This window comes from Pleurodeles waltl, chromosome 1_2 (genome assembly GCF_031143425.1).
Source record: "Pleurodeles waltl isolate 20211129_DDA chromosome 1_2, aPleWal1.hap1.20221129, whole genome shotgun sequence".
Lineage (NCBI taxonomy): Eukaryota > Metazoa > Chordata > Amphibia > Caudata > Salamandridae > Pleurodeles > Pleurodeles waltl.
In genome coordinates, this window is record NC_090437.1 from 1,010,375,068 (window position 1) to 1,010,393,954 (window position 18,887).

The 18,887-nt window shown below is 40.5% G+C and overlaps 1 protein-coding gene across 5 annotated transcripts in view; it reads left to right on the forward strand.

The window, feature by feature from the left end:
* ATP8A1 (ATPase phospholipid transporting 8A1) overlaps positions 1–18,887 on the forward strand; it is a 944,803-nt gene that overhangs the window by 327,497 nt on the left and 598,419 nt on the right. For all 5 annotated transcript variants that reach the window (XR_011194335.1, XM_069201769.1, XM_069201775.1 and 2 more), the window contains exon 12: positions 17,874–18,001. Coding sequence is in view for 4 of the 5 variants with exons in the window: in XM_069201769.1 (XP_069057870.1) it covers positions 17,874–18,001 (128 nt within the window). In the remaining variant the exon portion in view is untranslated. The remainder of the gene's footprint in view (positions 1–17,873; positions 18,002–18,887) is intronic.

Genomic DNA, 18,887 nt, shown 5'->3' on the forward strand with positions numbered 1-18,887 from the left:
CTACCCTCCAGTATGATATTGTGACAAAAAAGCTCCTAAACCTACAGGCACTCGCATCCACTGTAGTGATAGTCTTGAACTTCAAATCAATTGTAGCTAAAACTTTGGCATTATACAATTCCTCCTTGATAGCATTGAAACACAACACCTGTTCCTCACCCCAGACAAAACCATTTTTCTTTTTAACAATTTTCTTAAACTTTGTTTTATCTGCAAAATTTGGGATGAATTGTGAGTAATATTCTATAACACCCATAAATGACCTCAATTAATCCTTGTTATTGGTGAAGGAGCATCTTTGATGGCTTTCAACAGATCTGTCTTTTGTTTTACACCCTCCTTAGAGAGAGTATAAGCTAAATACTCAATTTCCTCAACCAAAAACTTACATTTTTGTTTTCTGAGAGTTAACCCTGCCGCGTTAAGGTTGTCTATTACCTGTTTCAGTGCAACATTATGACTTTCAACAGTTTCTCTAAACACTAAAATATCGTCTTGAAAAAACATAACATTGTTCACTTTTTTGAAAATGTTAGACATCATTCTCTGAAACATACTGGCAGTGGACGATAACCCGAAAGGCATTGTGTTAAACAGGAATATACCTTCCGAAGTTATGAAAGCTGTGAGTTTCTTTGATTCATGGTGTAATTTGGTTTGGTGAGATGCACTTTTAAGATCCGCTTTACTGAAAAAACACCCCACCCCCCCTTTAAGTAATAACATCATCTCATTGCTGTTTGGTAACGGAAAGGTGTCAGTTATTATATTGTGATTCACACTGCGCAAGTCCACACAAAATCTCACATTTCCATCTGACTTCTTCGTGATAACTGGAGAAATCCACTCAGTGCTTTCCACTGGCTCAATAATCCCTTTAGAGAGCATATCATCAATCATTATTTTCACTTTCCCTTTAACCGCTACTGGTATCTTCCGCAAAGCATGTTGCACAGGCACAGCATCTTTCTTCAATACAATTTTTGTGCACATAACCTTCCAACTCTCCAATGTTCTTGGAAAAAAACATCTCTTGCACCTTCAATGATGTCTTCGATGGATATTTCCTCCACCACCATGATTTGGTTAGGAGTTCTAGGATTGATAACAATGCGAAAGTCATACTGGTGCCTCCAACCTAAGATTGGAGGACCGGATTCTGCTACATACACTTTGCCTTCCATAAACCTGTCCTGGAATTCTATTTTCGCCACCATGTATCCAATAATGTCGATCTGTTCCCCTTGGTAACCACCTGGATTTATGTCCTGGGCAGTAAGTTAACCTTGGGCCATTCACATTTCAACATACTCTTGGGTAATATAGTATACAAAAATCCTGAACCTACCATGAGTTGAACAACTGTCTTTGATTACAAAATTTGTCTTAGGTCTGACCAATCTTCCAGTATCGGTGTTTAAGTCTTACACACATAAAATTCTGTCTTCTTTGTAACCCTCAAGACTTCCAAAACTCTGTTTATCCTGTACTATTGCCACCTTCGATTGAAATGAAGCTCTGCATACTCTCGCAAAATGTCCTTTGTGTCCACATTTCCTGCATTCTTTTCCTAAGGCAATGCAACCCTTGAAATCCACATTGTGAGAACTACTGCCACATCTGGAACATGCTTTAGCATTGGACTTGTAGTTGCACATTGATTTACTGCGATTAGTGATAGGTGCACATTCAGAAGGCTTTTTTTTTTTTTTTACACAAACGTGACATCACTATTACATACTTCTTTTCTCCCCATTTCTTTCATGTAAAATTCAGATTGCTCCACCACCTTAGCAATTTCTATGGCATCTTAAAGTGATGGGCTCTTTGTTCCCCATAACCTTTCCTGTATTTTTTTGCTCTTGCATTGGACAATAAGTTGGTCTCTTATCAGTTTATCCGCCATACCACCAAACTGACATTTATTGGATAATTGCCTCAATCTGGAAACAAAATATACTCTTCCATCTTTTGTGGTTGTGTGTGAAACTTGTATCTGCACATTACTACACTAGTGTCTTTCGCAAACCTTTTTTTTAATCTCAGTACACATCTTCAATTTGAGTTCCATCCTCATTAGTAATAACTGGTAAATATTTGAACACATGTTGACCTCCTTTGCCCAATACACTCATTAAAATCGCTCTTTTCCGTGTAGGGCTGAAACTTTGACCATCTTGTACTTCAAGATAATTTTCAAACACGTCAATCCACTCTTCCCAATCAATGTCTGGAGGACAAACATCTTGTAAAAACACAGGTGGTGAAATTATAGCTGTATTATTCATGCTGTTTATTTAAATTATGTTAAAATTGGGAAGAACAAATTGTATTTATCCTTGTAAATGTGCAGTAAATTAGAGTGAATAAATTATATTTGTATAGTCTTTTCACAGTTCTGTTAACTGAACTGTAGTCCTTTTCCTCTTTTGATTGCTTGTGTAGTCCTTTTCCTCTGTTGATTGTTCAGGCACAGACTGCTTTAGTAGGAGAACGAGTACGCTTCCACATATACCTCTTTAAGGTTACAATGAAAAATCTGATAGTAGAATAGTAGTGCATGTTGCCATAGTGCTCAACGCCGCCTAATAGATTAAGCTCTATCGCGTGTTGTCATGGTTGTGCGTTTAACATGGCACGAGAGACAGACACGTTGGAACAGCATGCGCCGTTTCAAACAAGACACTTCTGACTCGTTTCTCAGATAACAGTCGGCGAAGAATAATAAATGTATCATATCCTTACTTGTCCGATGGTCCAATGTGAAACGTTCTGTTGTATCAATATTAAGGGGGTTATTACAACTTTGGAGGAGGTGTTAATCCGTCCCAAATGTGACGGATATACCACCAGCCGTATTACGAGTTCCATAGGATATAATGGACTCGTAATACGGCTGGTGGTATATCCGTCACTTTACCGTCACTTTTGGGACGGATTAACACCTCCTCCAAAGTTGTAATAACCCCTTATATGTGCCAGACTCCTAAACTTGCGTTAAACATGCACACCTGAGTTCTTGGAGCGCAAGCCATCTCCCACGCTGGTGAATCTTTTTTCTTTTTTCTTTCTCTTCCTGTCGCTCTTTCTTTCTTGCTTCCATTCTTTCTTTACCTCTTTCTTGTTTTGCTTTCTGTTTTTTTTATCCTTTATTTTATGTCATTATTTCCTACTTTCTTACCTGCCTTTCCATCTTTCTTGCCATGTCTTTCTTTCTTTCCTGTTTTCTTTCTTCTTTCCTTATGTAATTTTTTCTTTCCTTATGTAATTTTTTCTTTACGTCTTTCTTTCGTACTGAAAGGCAAGGGACTGTCAGTCAATGACACTTTTTTTTTTTAACTCTCTGTTAGCCAAGACCTTTTGATGTGTTCTAGAATTATGTGAATGACATAGTTACTTATAGGGGTTTTCAGACACACTTTGTCCATTTGTCTGTGGTTACATCTTTCTCTAGCCTACTTGAGCATGCATTAATGGGTAACGCCTCACTCCACTTCGGCCACTGTTAGTTACAGCATCTTTAGTCAATGATCTCTTTTTTTAGATTGACAAAATTCCAGCAGTTTCCTAAACAAAGCTTTGCACAAGCCATGGCAAAATAAAACCGGAATTGCCAAAAGTCTGGCAGATGACGCCAGGCCTGTTTGCTTAGCCAATACATGTTCTTCACTTTCAGCAATGCTGTATCAGAGCCACACTGCTGTGCAACAAGTCTAAAAGACATTGGCAAAGGCAATAGCTTTTGTATAGTCAAGGCTTATTGGCTTTTCCAGTGCTTTTTTGTGAATGGAGCACAATACTCTCCCACTGTTTATTAATGACGAGCCAGCTGACAGGGCTAATACCATTAAATGGTGCCAGATGCAGGTCCAGTCTTGTTTTTTCTAAACATGCAGAACATTTTTCTTTCAAGGGTAGGAAAAGATCCTCATTCTGTAAGGGTGCCTAGAAGTTGTAGACCAGTGCCCTGCAAAAATCTCTGACATGACTGGTTGTAAATTAATTTTCAGTGTGGTGATTTATCACGTTTATTTTACCACAGAAATAAATGCCCCTATATTCCTGCCTGGTGTGGCTGTTAGGACTGCTCTGAAGATGGAAGAGATTTTTAGTGAGTTATGAAAAGGGTAATTTCTGTAATATCTTGACAGTGTTTACAATCAAATTATATTATTTTTGTTTTATTTTACAGAATTAAACAAGGTCACCCTTAAAGCTATCTAAGGTGGGTGGAACAAATCACAAACTTACAGATTGCGTTCGTATTCTGCACCTTGCTGGCAATTTCATTGACTTGTCTAAATTAACCATTTTGACTACTGATGCTAGCTCCAAAGGCTCAAGTGCCACCTTAACACAAATGGTGGGAGGCAAAACATTGCCTTTGCATCAGGGGTTTTAAAAGGGTCTGAATACAACTATTACGTTGTTGAGAGAGGCTTGTGCATACTTCTGGGCTATCAGCCACTTCAAGTTATTTTTATGGAAAATTCCTTTTGTGGTCAAAACAGACCACAAACCCTGAACTTATGTTTCCACCTCCAAATGGCTAGCTCTACTCCGAGAATTTCCTGCTGGTGACTGGGCCTAAAGGCATATAATTTTAAGGATGGATATTTTCTTGGAAACAAAAATGTTGCGGCTTGTCATGTTTTTCGTTGAAAACGATCAATGAGGACGAGGTTCTGAATGATGAAAACATGCTGTTGCTTGATTTTGTAGGCTTGCAAGAAGATGAATGGAAAAAGTGCATGGCATCCGGTGAAGAATTACTTGAACTGGTGAAATAATCAGGTCAGGGTGGCCAAAGAGCTGCGATGACCTTCCAGGTAGTTTAACCAGATACTGGGAGGTTAGGAATGAACTTAGTGTGGGTAAATGTAAAAATTTCAGAGGTACCAAACTCATTCGTTCAGTATAATCGCAAGAAGAAAATGTTGATCTGGCACGAATAGGCCATTTGGGAAGGAGCTTAACGAAGTCTAAGGTCGGGTCAACTTACTTGTTGCCTGGTTTACTTTCTGTGGTAGAGAACAAGGATAAGTTTTACTACAATTGTGCGGCCAGTGATAAAACCAAAGTGATAAGGAGAACACCCTTCTGTCCTATAAAAATACTCCAGGAACTAAGGGTTCAGGTTGCTTTAGACCTCAATAGACAAGCATTTCTCTAAAAAAGTTCATAATTATGATTTTCACCCCAGCTGGATTAGTGTAATATGCACATTATATTACTACACAAATTCTGATAAAGTTCCTTTGTGCAGTTTTCTACACTGACGGCATTCCTAAGGTTCTCATCAAACACAATGGGGTTCAAACACGATGTACATTAAGAAAATCTTTGTCAAAGAGATGGTCCATCAGCCACCTTAAAACTACCTTATACTGTCCCAAAGCCAACGGACTTGTAGAGAGAACGAGCTGCATGATTAAAGATTGTGTCAGAAGAGCATGTGCGAATGGTATAGGTGTCAAGAGGGCTTTGCACATATTGATGTTGGATTATCATACCACACCCAACAGTGTTAAGATATTTCTCCATTTGTGACTTTTCAAAGGAGGGAAACTGATATTATGAACTAGATGAAGGGAGGCAGAATTACTGAAGCTGATTGATGGAAAATCATGGAAAAGATTGATGTTCACAAGTCCAGTTATAAGACGAGATATAACTCTTGTCATGGAGTTAAAAAACTCAGGGCCTGATTTAGAACTCGGCAGATGGGTTACTCTGTCTCAACAGTGATGGATTTCCCATCTGCCAAAATCTGAATCCCTTAGGACATAATGGGATTTAAATTATGGCGGATTGGATATCCGTCACTGTTGTGACGGAGTAACCCGCCCGCTGAGTTCTAAATCAGGCCCTCAGTGTTAAACCTGGAGCTTTGGTACAAATTCTCCTCCCCAAAGGGCACAGAGAAAGTTCTTCAGATGTAACGGTCACAACTGTAATAACAGTGAATGCAATATTCAGCCATGTAATAGTATTATTAATGTGGGTGACCGTAACATGAGGTGTTTACGGGCCTCTAGAAGGATTCTCAATTAGTACCATGATAACATTGTTAATTAATATGTCTAAAGGCACACTTGTAATTCCTATAATTATTACTACATACCTGTCCTTTATACATGTACCTCTACCTCTCCTCTGATCCATCAGAATGTTTCCAGCCCTTTCCTTGAAAGAACTTGCATGCTGTTGACAATTGGTGATGTATGTGCTGATTTAATAAATTCTGCTGCGCAGAGTGATTTAATATCTCTTTATTAAACACTCGCACTTTGGGCAATTTATTATCTCAGTCCGAAAATGTTGCTGATCAGGCCCTTTAAACATGGTGATCTGTGAGGAGAGCAGCCACAGTGGCAACTCCTCTCACAATGCAGAGATCCCTCCACGCAGGTGGAGTTCTCTAAATAGGATAGACCCCCCAGGCTAGCAGAAGCAATGACCCATTCCTGCACCCTCCCCATTCCTTCCCCGACCCCATTCCTTCCCCCACCCCATTCCTTCCCCCACCCCAGCCCTGGTGGATCTAAATCGTCACACTCTTCCCCTCCTCAAGTGTGCTTCCTGGCTTTGAAAAGTAACCATGACCTGAAAAAAAAACCATAGCCCCTCTCCCACAAACCCCCACACCCTTCCCTCACACCCACCCCTCTACACAATTACTGGGAAAATGTTTTTGCTCTGAAGTAAAAACGTGTTTTCTGTGCTAATGAAAAAACACACTTCTGCATTCTTTCCTCGGGGGGGGGGGGGGGGTGTAAGTTCATTGGAGGAAGTATATGTGTTTTTAATTCTGATTGGTGTAGATTTAGTTGTGTTTTGGGGATATATGCCTACTAATTAAAGATTCTGCACACATTATAGGTAGGGCTCTCTATTTTCCGTTTTTACTGACTTTTACAGACATTAAACCATACAGAAAACTATTTTTCCCCATCTATATTTATTTTTAAATCTGCATAAAAACTGAAAAAAGGTTGTATTTAGAAGTGATTCTAAATGACTGCCGGGCCAATAGTTGTGTGTATTGATAGGCATGAATGAAAACAAAAATAGAGTGATTTTAATAACGATGTGCAAACAGCAGCATATATGCACCAGGTTAAAACTAAAATGTTTGTGTGTTCTTATAACTGTATTGATTTATCATTTGTGGGTGTTCTTGACTTGAAAATATGTCAGGCATTCAATTAAGAGCATGCATTTATTGGTTAAACGTGGAACTATACTAGCCTCAGTTTTATTTTTTCACAAAATCCAGAATAACTCTGGATAAGTACTGATAAAATTAGCAAAAAAAAGGGTATAAATAGAGACGGAAATGTCAAATAAATAAATACCATTAAACTCGGAGCCCTAATTGTAGGTATAGGTCTTTGACTTGTATATTTGGGGCTTTTAACTAAAAGCTTGGAAATTGTGTCCTTTGTTTTGTTTAGTTTTTCTGCATCTCTTGGTGAATGATGTAAACTTGAATTACAAATTACAGGTTTTACACCCGCCTTACCCAGCCATTGACAGAATGATTTCTGAATTTCAATAGTAACTTCTGCCAGCATTGCTTTGGAATATCATGCTGATAATAGGGGACTACAGGCAAACGAGAAGTGCTGTTTTTTTATGTCCTATTATAATGTAACCACCTATTTCCTTTTCTAGAAATCTGGTATTTTGACTTCAACGATGGGGCTGCTGGATATACCCAGACTCCCACATGTTCTCCTAATGATAGGCCTTTTAATAGGAGACTACTAGACAGCACATGTGCTGACTGTTGCAAGACATACGTTGGGCTTACTAGAAACATACAGCCTGTTACTTACTATTTGTTAGATTTCCTGTCACTCTCATTTACCTTCTTTTTATTCAATGGCTTGCCTTGTCCATCTTGTGTCTGTCCCTCCCATGCAGCATAGTCTCTTTATCATCTTTTGGATTGGCTAGCTTCTATGCTTCCTCTGCTCTCTTTTGTGGATCTTCTTTTTCTTTTTAGTCGAAAGCACTACACAAGAGTGCATGTGTATCTAGCTCTCTTCCTAGTGTGCTTTCTCCTTCCCTCTGCGCACTGCTCTTTCCTCCCTGCATGCTGTTTTGTCCCTGTTGCCCATATGCAACTCCACTGCTTCCTTCTGTCATGCGCTCATTCTCGTATGCTACCCCCATTGCTTTTTCACCTGTGTGCTTCTACCCCGCAGCTCCATGACTCTTCTCTTGCCTGTTTTGTTTCGACTTCACCCCTACTCTTCATGTTGCTTATCTTCTTCCCCAGTTTCTCCACCCCTCTCCCACGCCTTCTGATTTGTTTCTCCCCATCCCATATCCTCTTTTTTGTTTCCCTGGGATGCGCGCCTTCAGTGTTACTTTTGATTTTCCTGTTGCTTGTGCACCACCCTGTCTTGCTTCTGCCTCCCTGTGTTTCCTCTCCCTGCTTACTTTAAAAAATACTTTTGTACTTTTGTTTTCTTTTTATCTACTCATCTATCTCAGATAGGTAGATAAGAATTTTTAAAATGATGCAGTTGGACAAATTACTGTTTTTTTAAAAAACAGTCTTCAGCCATACTGCACGGCATCAGTGATTTTGTGTTGCAGTGGCAAAACCATTAGGTTCAAAAGGCGAGATCTATTGGCTTTTCTCATGCTAATTTGTTACACAGCTACTATTTATTTTGTGAACGCTCCAGTCAATATTTGAACCTGTAGCCGCACTGGGCACATCAGTCTACTAAGCCATCATGCTGGGCGATCATGACTGCATGCAAAATATTGTCCTTTTGTGACCTCTTTAAAAAGCTGCTGGATACCACTGCTAAACGGTGCTCACTGTACATTCTCCTGCCCAGAGATGAGAAAGGGGTGGAGATGCATTGTTTGTGAAATCCGCAAGCTTTGAAGGATGGACAATACAGTGACCTTGAACATTTTACGACTGAAAATACTTAATTCCATAAGTTACAGGTTTCCCTGGGAGCAAGGAGATAACTCAGTGGATTCGTTTCTTTCTAAAATTCTGGGATAACCTCACTATTGGTTTGAATCCAAGTAGGCCAACTAGCCCTTCATCCTCCTAAGGTCAAAGAAAGGGGTGCTTTTGAGCTAGGTTTTTGTGTAATTATTGTGATTTATAAACCACCACCATTCTGTTCTGTAGACATTTTTTTCCATCTGGTTACAGACAACTCTAGCTGTCTATTAGAACTCATGACATGCACAGAAAAGCAACTTTTGGTCCCCTCTCTAGCCATTGTTTGTTTACTCAGCTTCCTTCAGCTAATGCTTGAAGAAAGTGTCTTTCACGTTTTAGATAAAGGAAACAGAGTATTTTATCATCGCTGTTTGCTGCTTGGGCATGCAGTGTATTAGACGGCATGCCTACGAACTGGTTCCTATTGCAGTGCAAGACTAGTACATTGTTGTGAACCTGCACTTCAGAGGAGAGGCATTTTTATGCCTAAACGTTTTCCACACACCTGTTGATGCTGCACCAATGGTGATTTTCCACCTAAACTTGTTTTTCCTCCTAAATGTGCTTTTTTGTTTCTGAATATGTTACTGCATAATTTAATTTATGCTCCAAAATGTGCTTTCACACTCCGGATATTGTGACTTTGAGCCAAAATGTCATAATGCTGCTTTCTTTGCAGCAGGGCTAGTTTAGCACCCAAAAGTGATTTTACATCTAATTGTGATTTGTGCTTCTAAAGGTATTCCTCTCTCATACTCATGTTGCACCAAGGGTCATACTGCAACTCATTTTAAGTGTCAACCGAATGTGCTAGTATACTCACGTACACATGTTACACCATGGAGATCCCATACTTAATCTGCTTTTCTTGATCAGTGGTCAAAAGCATGATTCATATGTGAGGTGTGATTATTCACCTCATAAGTCCTGACAGCCATTTAGCACTAACCAGAGATTAAGGCTTGTACCCACTCCAAAATATGAACTACTTGCTATCAAAATGAAGCTCGATTACTTGTATAAGATGATTCAGTATCTGCAAATTACACCTGCCATCTCTCTCAAGCAGAAGATCTTTGTTCTCAGGAGACTGCTCACCTAGCATGTCTCATCACTCCTTGTCACAATTGACACACCTACTCCTGGTACACCAGAGGAGTTCAACCTGCAAGACGAACCCCATCTTTCAGAGCATTCCTTTACACACATTACCACTAACATAGGTCACACATCTGAATACTCCTAGATTACAGCACATCTTATTATCGATGTCCACAGCCAGATATCATGAACCCAAAGATCATTCTCCCAAGCAACATAAGCAGAATTAACCCCTCTCACCACAAATTCCATCTCCTACACACAATATCAAAGTTATCCTCCTCACCGGCAGGTCTGAATCTCTCATGTATCTTCCATCCCGCCCTCATCCAACACAGTGACTGTGACGCTGTTGGACTCATGGAAAGCAAGTTTTACTCATCCTCCACACCCCAACCACTAGGATACAACATCTACCACCTCTTTAGAGGAAAAAAAACTGGCAGGTTTGAGAGAAACCCTTTATCCTTATATCAATGCCTTTGCCGTGGGAATTTCAAACACAACATCTAAACGGAAATCTGTTACTGCCCACCTGGCAACAAAACGTGTAGTTGAAAATTTGTTTAACTATATCTCTGATCAGCTCACCTCCTATTGTGTTAATATGTTCATGGACGATTTCAGCCTCTAAAGGCAGACACTCACATACCTCTCCTCCGTTTTCTTCTACTGGGCAACAACATATTACAACATTGAGGCTCACCATCCCACAGTAAGAGCACTACCCTGTACCTGATTTTCAGAGAGATACACCACATATAATTTTCTAACCTTCTCAAGTTGGATTGGGCAAGCATCTTCTCAGTTCCTTTCAAAACCCTGACCTCAACACATAGTCCCCATGCTAAAACAAGGAGGCCCATGGCAAAATCTAGAGACCTCAAACACTTTGACAACACAGATAGCAAATTCAGCGTGCCACACTCTTGGAAGTGGTCCTAATCGGTCGTGCAGAGTACTAAACATGCCTTTTGTTGAAAGATCATTATATCATTACACTATGAAGCAAATTGACTTTATGGTAAAATGCATTCCTGTGTGTGGCAGATGAGGTCAAAAGTGTTGTGTATATTTGTAATTCATCCTAGTTAGTTGACTGCTGTGTATAAAATTAAAGCCAAACCAAGCAAACAGGGAGCTAGTTGGCTTAACATACAGCCGAAGGGATCTGATGGCTTGCGGGAAGAGCGTAAGATGAAAAAGGAAGGGGCCACCAGATGATGCCTGTTTGTAATTATGCAATGCCATAAAATACTCCATATCAGGGTCTAATGGTCCATCCTTTGCCAGTGAGCTTCTTCTGAAGATACCCATGCCTAAACAGTGTCACAATTATGTAAAATTTGTTTGAGTTTGAAGTGAGCCTATTCTTTGAACAAAGTCACTTTTCTTCAGTAGAATAGAGCGGAGGCCCGGGGGACACAGGACTTCATCCCCCAGACACCCTAGCAGCAGGAAGCTGCCCCTGCCATTTCTCTTGCTCCCGAAGGTGCTTAAACTGTGGCTGTCTGCCCTGCTGCACAGTACGAATAGAGCGGAGGCCCGGGGGACTCAGGACTTCATCCCCTAGACACCCTAGCAGCAGGAAGCCACCCCTGCCGTTCCTCTTGCACCCGGAGGCGCTTAAATTGTGTCTGGCTGCGCGGGACAAATAGAGCAGAGGCCCGGGGGACACAGGACTTCATCCCCCAGACACCCTTGCGACAGAAAGCCACCCCTGCCATTCCTCTTGCACCCGGAGGCGCTTAAAGTGTGGCTGTCTGCCCCACTGCGAGGGACGAATAGAGGGGAGGCCCGGGGACACAGGACTTCATCCCCCAGACACCCTAGTGGCCGGAAGCCGCCCCTGCCGTTCCTCTTACGCCCAGAGGCGCTTACTGTGGCTGTCTGCCCCGCTGCGCGGGATGTGCGCGAGCACACCTGGGCCAAGAGCAGGCCCGTCTGCACCCTCGGAGACTGAAGGAAGCCGGGCTGGGCCACCCTCTTTTTCTTTTTACATACATTAAATCCTCCCTGACGTCTGTTACTTAATTGGATATGGGCAAGCGCAAGGCTAAAGGGAGCCCTGCAATAGGCGCAGCTTTGCCAAAAGTCCCAAAAATCAACACTACTTTCCGTAATGCTCAAAATTGTGTTACCAACCAGATAGATACCTTGATTTAAGAAGTTGAATCTATGTTAAATGGGAAAGAACAACAGGCACACGATAGTAGGAAAAGTGCCCCTCTTTCCTCCTTCTTCAAACCCAAGTCAAAGAACAAGGGAGATTTGGGTTTTAAAGTAACAATGGCATCTGTGGAGCCCACCCCAGGGGCGTGTGATAAACCTACTATTGGTAGTGGGCCCAACAATTATCTCCAAGGGAGCTTGAGGGACGTTGCCCCCATGTAGCTCAACCATTTATGAGATTCCTTGTTCAAATCGTTTCCTACCCTTGGGGTCTTCTGTAGATTTTCAGGGCATTGACATTTTGAACCAAGATGTGAAAATAGCCTGCCAAACGCATACCCAAATTTCCTCTTGCGAAGACAAGGACTCCATCTTAAATTTAAGAGAAGAAATTAGAGAACTTAGACAAATGATGGAGGAGGTGCAGAATCTCTTGCACCTGCCGGATAGGGGCACAAGAAACCAAATTATCCAAAGCGATTGCCCTGCCCCTGTGTTGACCAACCATGAAAACAAGAGGTCTCTATTGACTGACCACTTCATAAGCCGACTGCTGCAGTAAGTTCTTCCCTGACCATTGTATCAGATTCTCGACTAAGAGTACAAAAGGAAGCCATAGCTAGAGTTTGGCTCTCAAGCAAGTAGCTCTCGCAATTACTCTCATATAGTTTCACCTACAAAGATACATGACAGGGCCCAACAAATCTTTGTGTAATGTACAACCAGTGTCGCCTTTAGAACGCGAAAGTAGCTTGTCCTTAAAGAACAAAGTCATCCACTGGATTAGACATGTCCGGCAGTGTAGATCCATAATACTTTCGGATATTATTTCTGCACGCGCTATACAGTAACATCAGGGCGTTGGGATACAATAGAATTAACACTTATGTGTCCCACACTAGTGGATGGCCTGTTAGCTTTAGAGTTACGAAACCCCCTTAGGAATGGTTCGAACATTGTTCTTAGTTCTTCACGCCCGGTGCACCGAGCAGATGTTCTGGTGGATTTTCCTGTTTCTGATATTGCTTCGGACAATATGGGCAATCTATCTGTTATGGAATACGAAAGGGAGCAACCTACAACTTTAGGAAAATACTTAAAATTGCATGATTCATAAGAAACAGCAGCGCTCCGCAAGAAGGCCCAAATGGAACAGGGACTGTGAGTACCTCCTTGTTTTCGCCAGTACACTTGCAGGCGACTGAGTTTCTACTGCAACATGATAATCTTTCTGACATTGATTAACTATCACTATCCTTGTCCACCTATCCAATACCAGGGCCAGGCATTCAATCATCCTTTGATCAACCATCAGCTAGAACTATGGATTAGGTTGAGCACATAAATGTGGCAGCTATAAATGCGCAGTCAAATCTTACACCTACTTCAGGTTGCACAAAGGGATCTTCTGTGAGGCCAGGATCCTCTGACTCCGAATTAATTTCATGGAATATAGCTGGTATTTGTAGTAAGATCATAGATCCTGGGTGGGGGCAGTTCATTGATACTTTTAATGTTTGTCTTTTTCAGGAGACCTGGTCCAACTCGAATATCTTCAGACAGGGGTTCATTTCATTTTGCAAGACCATCAGGGCCGGGTGGGCAGCGGGAGTACTTCTCACATGGATAAACATTCTTCTGGCAGGGGAAATTAGGGAAATATATGTTGATTCATGTGACATATTGGCAATTTCTGTAAAATTAACCCAGGGCCCCAAGCTTCTATGTGTCAATGTATGCAACAGACCATGTCCACCTAACCAAACCACCGGTACTATTAGTATGCTGAGTGCTCTGGTTTTGCAATTCCTTTCTACCCACTGCATTCTTATAGCTGGAGACCTGAATGTGTCTCTCTTTTCGGATTTAATTCAACTTGCTGATCCCCAACGGGGAATTCCCCCTTACTTTTCGACAAGGAACCAGCACAAAGCTAGCACCAGGGCTCTTCAGGTGATCGATCTTATTGTAATACATGGACTTCGTCTGGGAAATGGGCGGTTTCCCTCTGAAATACCTGCAAACTGACCTTTTTTAGAGGGACTTACAATAGACACATTGAATTTGTTTTGATTGATGTTAGGATTTGGCATGAATTTAGAGATCTCAAGGTGGGGGGAACAACGTAGTAGTGATCATTCTCCCATTTTAGTACAGTGTGAGAGGTGGCTCACGACCAATGCTAATGTGCAGCGCGAATGCAAAGGCATGCTCCCTATTTTAGTAACACACAACAAACGCTCAATTAGATGGGAGACCTTTGCCAAATCCAGTGGTCTAATGGTCAAACTGCATGCATTAACTCAACTACTCTTCCGCAGGCGCAGCATCTACAAGGTCATCTACACACCTTATGGACAGACAATTTTTTTTTTTTCCCTCTCTGAGGGATTTATTCCTTAGAAATTTATAAGGGGAAAAAGCAGCCCATGGGGAGTAATTTTAGATGGTATAATAAAGAGTGTAGAAAGGCCAAGAGTAAACTCAGTAAGGGCAAATAACAGAGAGAACTTAACCTTAGAATGACGTGATTATGCCCATACAAAAAAGACCTGCAAGACCAAATGGGAGGAGTAGACTTGGCAAGAACAACTATTAGCGGAAAAGGAAAAATCCTCCAATCGATTTTGGTTTTTGATTGCCACTAGAGAGTGCAATGAAAGCCCAAGACCTGATTGTCATATCTCCGTTGAGAACTGGCTGCATTATTTTAAAGATCTTTACAAACAGGAAACAACTGTACCTGTAAATAACAAGATTGCCATAGCGAAAGAGTTTTTGGATAAAGGCATATTCTTACCTTTCACCTTGAGGGAAACAGAGAGCGACCCTATCACAAAAATCAGGAAAAGCGCCGGGTTTAGATGGAATTCTCTGTGATGTGTTTAAATCGGACCCCAAATTTTGGTATCCTTACATTAATGCCATCTCCAGTTCTATTTTGGTGGGGTCCCAAATTCCCTGAACATGAAGAGGTGTGATTATAGTCCCAATCCATAAGAAAGGGGACAGGTCAAGTCCAGGCAACTATAGACCAATAAGCCTTTTGGACAACCTACAAAAGATCTTCTCCTTCCAAGTTTTGGATAGGCTTAGGGATTGGATAAAGGATAATGGTGCCTTAAAGCATCTGCAGGCAGGATTCAGGCAGAAAACAAGCACACTAGATCAGATTTTTCATTTCAAAACCATAAAATGGAAAACTGTTGACCTAGAGCCGGGGAGACTTTTTGTCACCTTTGTAGGCTTAGTCAGCTTTTGATCTGGTTTCCCGAGATAAACTATGGGAAATCGTGGGTAAGATTGGAGTCCCAGGATCCTTTTAAATGTGATCAATGAATTATATACTGAAAGTTATGCTAGAATAAGTTGGGGAATAAATGGCGAATTTACAAAGGAATTTCCCATACAGAAAGGTGTGAGACAGGGTTGTGTATTAGCCCCCACACTTCTTGCTTTTCATAAACTCATGCATACCTTATTTGCTTGATGGTGGAAATGATTCCCCAATACTAGATGGAGTCACCACACCATGTCTCTTGTTTGCAGATTACACTCTACTGCTTTAACAAACTGCTACAGGCTTAAATAGGTTGCTTGAGAATTTTTGGTTGTTTTTTTTAGGGATTATGGACTCTAATTCAATGCATCTAAGACTAAATATATGGTGTTTGGCGATCCAAAATGCAGGATGAGGAAAGCGATAATCCTTGACGGGAAAATCTTAGAAAGAGTAATGGATTTAGATTATTTAGGAATCAAGATGGAGGACTCACACAAATGGTCACCTCATCTGCTAAAGTGTACTATATGTGTTTGAAACAAAAAGCAGGGGGTATAGTGAGATTTGCTGCTATATCACCTAGATATTCCATTACCGGCAATGGAAATCTATAAAAGTCAGGTCAGAGGAGGAGTTATCTATGTTGGTGAGCTATGGGGATACTACAATTTGCAAGAATTGGAGAGAGCAGAAAATTCATATATGAAAACTTTATTAAAACTGCCTTTGAGTTCTCCTACTCTGCCCATACGAATGGATTTAAAACTCTATTCTATAGCAAAATTAGCTGCTCTAAGGCCACTTCAATATTTGATTAGGTAGTGGTCGACAGAAATCCTAGACCCGTATAGACTCTGGCTTAGAGCAGTGTTAACAGCCCCCAATATAGAGACAGTTCCGTGGTGCAACCATGTCAAAATGCTTTTCCTTAAGCTAGGCCTGGACCAGTACTGGTCTCATCCTACTGTTCTTCCAAAGAATGCCAACCAGATCTTGAAGGATGCCTATTGGTCGAGCCGGCAAATAAATGAGATGGCATTATTTCCATCGCCCAGTTTGACAGTGGCATTCCTATTAACAAAGTGCCCTTATGAATATGAGCATTTTTTAGATAAAATAGATATAATAACCTACCCCTTAGCACTCGCACTTTATATTAGATTCAGACTTGGATCCCTACCCCTGAAGGCTTTTACATCAAGATGGAAACAAACGGAAAACACAATCGACCTTTGCCCAATGGGATGTACGGCCCAAGAGAGTGTTGCACATGTTTTGTTTTTGCAAGGGGTATAAGAAACAGAGGGCTTACTGGATAAAACCATTATTTAAATCATTGGGCATTAGGGATTGCCATTCGGCTCTTAGAATTTGTAAAACAAGTCCACATGCGACGGTGGTATGTGCAACGGCACGGTTTTTTAGAAACAGTATGGTATGTTAGAGGTAAATGTCTTTCTGGAAAAGCATAAACCCCATATTTATAATGGTCACTTATTAGCGCAGTCACGCAGTTTTGCTACTATTAGAGAGATCTAATCCCTACTGGCTGTTTGTATTATTATTAAGATATATAATTACAGTTGCGTTGGAAAATTTTAAGGTGTTTATTTTAAAAAAATATATACTTTTTAATCACAACTTTCAATTTTAAATATCTACATTGACATCTTGCCAATTTGCCAATTTTAAATGTGTATTGACTCCTTGCCAATTTGCACTTTACAGACTTGAGAAAATCCAATGGTGACCAGTTTTATGTATGTTATAATATTTTATCGACAACTTGATCTTTTAATATTTAGATTGGCAACCTTATATTAGAACCTTAAAATTAAATGCTTTTGGGGGCATCTAGGATATGATTTTTATTATGGGTCTGACTTTCTTGATTTTAAGATGCTCAATTTCTTTTAGAGACTTGTGAATTTTGTTAGTATGCTTTTATGGTATCATATGCCAAAATAAAGCTGAATTGAACCACTTTTCTTCATAATAAGATGTGTCCACCCTTTGGAAACACTGAAACAAATGACATTGAACATCTAGAATTTTCTCAAACACTAAAGAGCCAAACATTGTACATTATAAGACCTACCAAACTGGACCATATCTGAAATGCCTTTGTAGCAAATTATTGCATGTTTGCTTGTTTGTGACATTGCGTTTGAGTTGCAGGAATCAGTTATTTTTAAAGATATATCATGAGTTATTTCCTTTCTGGACGTAGAACCCACACTGCAGCTGTTCAGTAATGTTTAACACTCATGGAATTTGTAGAAAGAAGATATATTGTAGTTGTAATAGTATTTTGTATTACTTTATTTTAAACAGATGGGGGAGCTAGCAACTTTGGACTGAATTTTTTGACCTTCATCATTCTCTTCAACAATCTCATTCCGATCAGCTTGTTGGTTACTTTGGAAGTAGTAAAGTTTATACAGGCGTATTTTATAAATTGGGTATGTATGTAGATATATCCTTATTAATTATGATGGTTCTGATAAATGAATAACCGATGCATTCCTTGAGTTTAAATGTTCATATATATAATATGTTTTACTGTCACCATGTGTAGTTTTAATGCTCTACATCTGATATGTATGTATGTTTTCAACACAAGTAATTCTATTGAGCTGACGTCTTTTAAGTGAATTGTTGTAATCGTCCATCTGAGCTGGTAACGAACAGATGGATCAGTGTATTTCCAGCAAAAGCAAGACAGAATTAGCCATATTCACAGAGCAATTGCCTGGTAGTGTGTTTGTGTGCCATCCTATGTAACCATTTGAGGGAGGAGAAACTGCGTGGATAACAGTGCACTGAAGCTGCACGTATTCGCACCAGTCCAAGGTAAAGGGATCCTTTTTCGCTGAGTCTTCCGGGTTAAAAGTGCCCTCCTTCTTTGGGTATGGAAACGTACAGTATTTGTGACATTTTCATGCATGAAAAAGAACATAGTTTCCATTATCTGAGCCAGAATGTGAGTGTTCATGAATCCAATCCTTTCCAGAAGTCCCGATGTCCAGATTCCCACCTGTTAGAAATTGGGTCTTTGGTTAGCAGTGAGGTTACCCCCTGTCCATGCAAGGACCCACACTCTAGTCAGGATAAAAGAGAATCACCCTCAGCTAACCCCTGCTTATCCACTTGGTAGCTTGGCACGAGCAGTAGGCTTAACTTCAGAGTGCTAGGTGGAAAGTATTTGTACCAGCACACACAGTAACTTAATGAGATCACTACAAAATGACACAACACAGGTTTAGAAAAATAGGAAATATTTATCTAAACAAAACAAGACCAAAAAGACAAAAATCTACAGTACTCAAGTCAAGTTATCAATTAAAA